Source organism: Triticum urartu, chromosome 3A, assembly GCF_056163025.1.
Source record: "Triticum urartu cultivar PI428250 chromosome 3A, HENAU_Tu73, whole genome shotgun sequence".
NCBI lineage: Eukaryota > Viridiplantae > Streptophyta > Magnoliopsida > Poales > Poaceae > Triticum > Triticum urartu.
In genome coordinates, this window is record NC_141875.1 from 678675276 (window position 1) to 678681763 (window position 6488).

General features: G+C 41.4%; 1 protein-coding gene across 1 annotated transcript; it reads right to left on the reverse strand.

The window, feature by feature from the left end:
• Positions 1-991: 991 nt before the first annotated feature.
• LOC125549183 (CASP-like protein 5B3) lies at positions 992-3453 on the reverse strand. Its single transcript, XM_048712652.2, has 3 exons — positions 3071-3453; positions 1776-1908; positions 992-1441 (listed from the first exon to the last, which is right to left on the reverse strand). The coding sequence occupies exons 1-3, from the start codon at positions 3199-3201 to the stop codon at positions 1238-1240; spliced, it is 468 nt and encodes a 155-aa protein (XP_048568609.1). The 5' UTR covers positions 3202-3453; the 3' UTR covers positions 992-1237.
• Between the last annotated feature and the right edge of the window lie 3035 nt (positions 3454-6488).

The following is a 6488-nucleotide window of genomic DNA, read 5'->3' on the forward strand; positions in this document are numbered from 1 at the left end:
ATTCTTTCAAACTCATGAACATATTTGAAACTGTGAACATTTTTCAAATTCATGAAAACTTTTACAAAAAAATACAACTTTTCAAACGTTTTCTAAAATCAAGAACATGTTTTGAATTCATGAACATTTTATACTATTTGCAAAAAAAATTAAAATTATATATTTTTTTAACAATTTTCTTGAATCGGCAAACATTTCTAGAATGGACGAACATTATTTTGAAAATTGGTGGAGCAATTTTGAAATTCAAGATCATTTTTTGAATCTGCGAACATTTTGTGAATGAATAAATTATTTTCATAGTCAAAAAAAGTTTTTGAATTTTGAGGAAATTTTTTCATTCATGAACATTATTAGAATTGGCGACATTTTATTCAATGTCATTAATATTTTGTAATACATTAAAAAACTGTGAATACTTTTTTTGATTTTCCGAACATTGTTTTTCAAAATTTTGAACATTTTTTAATAAGAAACATTTTTGAAAATCATGAACATGTTTTGAATCTAGAAACATTTTATGATTTATTTCAAAATTCTCACTTTTTAAACAAAATCAGAACTTCTTTGAAGTCCCAAATATATTAAAGTAGAAAAAATGAAACGGAAAAGAAAAATAAAAAATAAAAAACGAAATTTAAAAAGCAGGTTGCCCGGACATGGGCCGGTCCAAATGGGCGCGCTGCGTGTTCTTCCAGCACGCAGGAGGTCCCTACTGCATGGGCCGGCTGAGGCGGGGATTCCCCCGTGTGAAACATTTTTTATCGCTTATAGGTGACATTGATGGGTAATATTTTGCAACTTTGAAGGCAATTTTCATGACATACCACAAGAAGCAATAGCCCCATTATTATTAGGTATATAGATATATATGAACCAGGTTGAAACTATAGAACAGGGCAAAGACTAAACTGAACTTCCTCCCGACATTGTCTTCAACTTTTTTTTTTGTTGAAGAGATATAAAATGCCATTGCACAACAAACAGAGCATTATTCAGGTACCCACATCATATATTACTCTTTCATATAAATGATCCCACATCACCTAAACAGTAACTGTTCCATCACAAGGCGTTCATAATCAACTCCTAGAATAAAGCTGAGCGACTATCAAACAGACAATCCATCTATCTAACAAGTGATGAAGGATGCGTGCCAATAACTGAAATCTGGCAAGTGTCCCAAGCACATTTCAACCGGTTTACCCTCCTGATTCCTGCGATTATGTGCACATGACTAGAAGAACGAAACCAGTAGCCAGAAGCCAGAGAAAGAAGATGCAGCTTGCAGCAACCACGTGATGAACGCCAGGACGACCGAAAGCGCGAACTGCCGGCAGGCCAGCTTCGAGTATGTCTCGCAGAAGTGCACATCCCACATGAAGAAAATTGTCAGGCTCGCGGAGGCACAGGCTCCTGAGAACATGAAAACCGCCACGACCTGCAATGCATTCACAATTGATGTTTTCACTCAGATAGACCTTTGCTAGCTCAAGATTCCAAGAACTGCTCAAGTAAAAAAATTGATTTCACAGGGTATCTGGACAGTGCTTGTGAGATGTAACAACTTTGGCTATGAGAAATGACAGCCATTAGTTCTAATAACAGGAAAAAAGAACCATTGATAAACTATACCGTTGGTTGACCAAAATGTCATGCAAAGCATATTGGTTGTTAGAATTTATTGCTCAAATGGACAATTCATCGGAAACTCTGAGCTCAATTAATTCAGAAGTACCTCACGGATAATAGAAGAGACAAAGTGAACGACTTACCCAGTCAACCATAACAATGATCAATAGATTATCCGGGGTGTGAAGATCCTTTTTATTCCTTAGAGCAAAGATATCCTTACAAGCAAGGCCCAAACTCCACATAATCTGCAGGATCAACGCTAGATTCATGTAGCTGAAATGAAGGGACACCAGAATACACTCGTTAGATGATGTTGACAAAACACACTTGAGTTCCTGCCCAAGCAGTTCTGAAGAGTAGTCAAGAAATTGAAGACTTTATGCAGCTCATAGTCTCAATGACATGAACTTGATGTGAAAAATATAAATAATTGGCACACACCAGCATACAGTCAAGACATGTATGTTGACCTATAAAACCTAACTTTTAACAATTCTAAAAAATATTATAATGCATGGGAGGAAAAACTGTGGGTTAAATGAAAAATGTATGGCTTCGTTACACATACACAAAAGGAAATATGTCCAATATTCTGATTCCCAATACCACGGGAAAATTAAAATGTTGCAGCTCGCATTTCAGGCAAAAATTGTATCTCTAGTCATTCACAGAAAACATTAAAAGAAGGTAACAGAGCAATCGGCTCTTTTTATGAAAAAGAACACTCAAGTTCAAGTAAACTCCCCAGACTATCGACAATTGAACATAAACCTGTACGATGTCGAGTTTGTGGTCCTGTAAACAGGCATGAACTCTGCAATGGAACAAAATCTACTACATAAAACCGTCTTAAAACTTGAATAAGGAAGTCACCGAATGAAGTCTCTTGAGAAAAAAGAGTAATCGCCAGGTTTTTTTCACTTGAGAAAAAAGCATCACCCTGCTTGGAAGGCGTTAGATCTGCTTCATCTAAGTTCTATTAAATACGGGTTGATAATGATGCGATGCCTTTCTCAGGCAAGTGTGAGATTTCCCTTGTAAGTTTTAAGCCTAGAAAGTAGAAACTGTTGGGGCGAGCTCAGCTTGCAAGCCTGTGCTAAATTCACCCAACCAACTTGTCTCTACTTTATTCTCCAAAATTTCTCTTGAAATAAAGAGTAAGACTCACCCAACCTAAAGCTGAGCTAATGCTAATGCTCAACCGCCAGTACCAAGACACTGGAAAGACTCCAACCACTTGCGGCTTGGTTTCACTTCACACACCGGCCTTGTCCTCCAAACCCAGATCGAACGCAATGAATTTGCAAGAAAACACACGAGCGATGCTACTTGAGTGATGCTCCATGAATTTGCAAGAAAACACACAAAGGGCATTTTAAGGAAGAAAGAGAAATAGCATTTGCGGGGCGATGAAATTAGGGAGGGGAGGGAGTACAAGAAGGCGCTGTAGTTGGAGTAGCCGAAACCGGAGACCATGGAGAAGACGGAGGCGGCGGCAAAGACGCACTGCGACAGCCGCAGCGCCATGCCGCTCCATGTCCCCGGGCTCCCCACTACGCGCTTCATCCCCTGCTCTGCTCTGCTCGCTGCGGAGAGGTGAGGAGGAGAAGCCGATGGAGTCCTTCCTGGCGTGGATCTGTGGCAGTTGCTGTTCCGCTTAGCTCGTGTGGAGTGGGGAAGGTGATGGCTGTGAGCAGGAGCCGGAGAGGTGGGGTGCCTGGCTTGTGTGAGACGAGACGAGATGGGAAAGGTGATGGATGACCACGAACCAGGATGAGATGGGGGTGGCCGGGTGGGGGTACCTCTGCCTCGTGTTTTTTGAGATGCAGAGTGTGAAATGCAAATGGAACGCAGGTAATCACTCAGCGTCCACCATGTGGTCCGGGTACCTCTGCTCTGCTAGCACCTGGAAACTTCGTGGTAGATTCCTTGCTTGGCCACATCGTCCTCGAGTATACGTACATTTCTGCGCACGCCGTTCGTCACCTTTTACTCTTCGTCCTAACCGATACAAAGTCAAATGATGGATCTGGTTCTTTTACTCGTTTGTTGGCAAACGATGGATTCATCCGACCATGATTTTAATTGCAGAGAGCTTGATGACTACATATTCAAAGAGTTTGTTGATTTATCCGGTTTTTCAGACAATGATGACGACAAAGATGCTGAGATGATGATGGTGAACAGCATCCAGGAAGAAATGGGTAAGAAGCATGAGCACGTTCTTAACTTCAAGGGTTCAATAAATGGCATTGATAGCTCTTTGCCCCAAATAGGATAATTGGTGCAAAGGCTCTCTGCGAGACGACTACTTCAAACCCGGCCCGGTATTCCATGAGGCTTTTTTCGGTGTCATCTGTCATTTTTCTTGCGTCTAGTGGGCGTTGTCAAGAATTATGATCCCTACTCCATGCCAAGCAAAGATTGTTGCTCTCTATGCAGAAATGCGCGCCTTCTTTGGGGATACTTGCATATGGTAAAGCCACAGATGATGTTGATGAACGTCCGGATGGGAGAGAGTACATGCATTGACGCCATGGTGAAATTTGTCTACTCTGTGGTGAAGGTGTTCAAACCGGAGTAATTGAGAGAACAAAATGCCGAGGACATGGAGAAGTTAATGGCAATTTGAGGGGCAATGGAGGATCAGGAGCTCTCCGAGGCTGAATGGGAACTTCGTAGAACCCTTAAGGCTTAGCTGCTAGGCATTGTGGCTGTGGAAAGAATTAGGTGGCGCCAACGATCAAGAATTTCCAAGATCAAAGCAAGTGACGCTTCCTCTAAACTATTCCACCTGAGAGCGAATGGTAGAAGGAGAAAGAACGATATTCCAGTGCTTAGAGGACAGAATGGTGATGTTAATGAGCACAAACTCAAAGAGGAGCTCCTCTTCAAACACTTCAAGTCACTATTGGGTTCGGCGGCTGCAGAGAGGAGGGCGATCAATTGGGAATTACTACAGCATCCTTCAGCTGACCTACAACACTTGGAGATGCCTTTCTCAGAGGAGGAGATTAAGGTGGCTGTCTTCAACTTGCATAATGATACGTCTTCAACGTGTCTATAATTTTTGATTGTTCCATATTATATTATATTCTGTTTTGGACATTATTGGGCTTTATTATACACTTTTATATTACTTTTGGGACTAACCTATTAACCGGAGGCCCACCCCATAATTGTTGTTTTTTGCCTATTTCAGAGTTTCACAGAAAAAGAATATCAAACGGAGTCCAAACGGAAAGAAACCTTCGGGAACGTGATTTTTGGAACGAAACGTGATCCAGAGGACTTGGATCCTATGTCAAGAAAGCAACTAGGAAGGCACGAGGTAGGGGGCGCGCCTACCCCCCCCCCCCCCCCCAGGCCTATCACTTTCATATACTAGTTGGAATTTTTCATTATAGAACTTGGCTTGTATATTCCAATGATGGGCTTCTTCAAAATGCCCTAGGTATTCGTGAGCAAGCGAGTTGGATGCACACCCACTTAGTTCCTTTTGTTGAGCTTTCATATACTCATAGCTCTAGTGCATCCGTTGCATGGCAATCCCCACTCACTCACATTGATATCTATTAATGGGCATCTCCATAGCCCGTTGATACACCTAGTTTATGTGAGACTATCTTCTCCCTTTTTGTCTTCTCCACAACCACCATTCTATTCCACATATAGTGCTATGTCCATGGCTCACACTCATGTATTGCGTGAAGATTGAAAAAAGTTTGAGAACACCAAAATTATGAAACAATTGCTTGGCTTGTCATCGGGGTTGTGCATGATTTAAATACTTTGTGTGGTGACGATAGAGCATAGCCAGACTATATGATTTTGTAGGGATAACTTTCTTTGGCCATGTTATTTTGAGAAGACATAATTGCTTAGTTAGTATGCTTGAAGTATTATTATTTCCATGTCAATATTAAACTTTTGTCTTGAATCTTTCGGATCTGAATATTCATACCACAATTAAGAGAATTACATTGAAATTATGCCAAGTAGCATTCCACATCAAAAATTCTGTTTTTATCAGGACGAGCAGGAATTAAGCTTGGGGATGCTTGATACGTCTCCAACGTATCTATAATTTTTTATTGTTCCATGCTATATTATATTCTGTTTTGGAAATTATTGAGCTTTATTATACACTTTTCTATTATTTTTGGGACTAACCTATTAACCGGAGGCCCAGCCTAGAATTGCTGTTTTTTTACCTATTTCAGAGTTCGCAGAAAAAGAATATCAAACGGAGTCCAAACGGAAAGAAACCTTCGGGAACGTGATTTTTGGAATGAAACGTAATCCAGAGGACTTGGATCCTACGTCAAGAAAGCAACCAGGAAGGCACGAGGTAGGGGGCGCGCCTACCCCCCCCCCCCAGGCGCGCCCTCCACCCTCGTGGGGCCCACGTTGCTCCACCGACGTACTTCTTCCTCCTATATATACCTACGTACCCCTAAACTACCAGATACGGAGCCAAAACCCTAATTCCACCGCCGCAACCTTCTGTACCCGTGAGATCCCATCTTGGGGCCTTTTCCGAAGCTCCGCCGGAGGGGGCATCGATCACGGAGGGCTTCTACATCAACACCATAGCCTCTCCGATGATGTGTGAGTAGTTTACCTTAGACCTTCGGGTCCATGGTTATTAGCTAGATGGCTTCTTCTCTCTTTTTGGATCTCAATACAATGTTATACCCCTCTCTTGTGGAGATCTATTCGATGTAATCTTCTTTTGTGGTGTGTTTGTTGAGACCGATGAATTGTGGGTTTATGATCAAGTTTATCTATGAACAATATTTGAATCTTCTCTGAATTCTTTTATGCATGATTGGTTATCTTTGCAAGTCTCT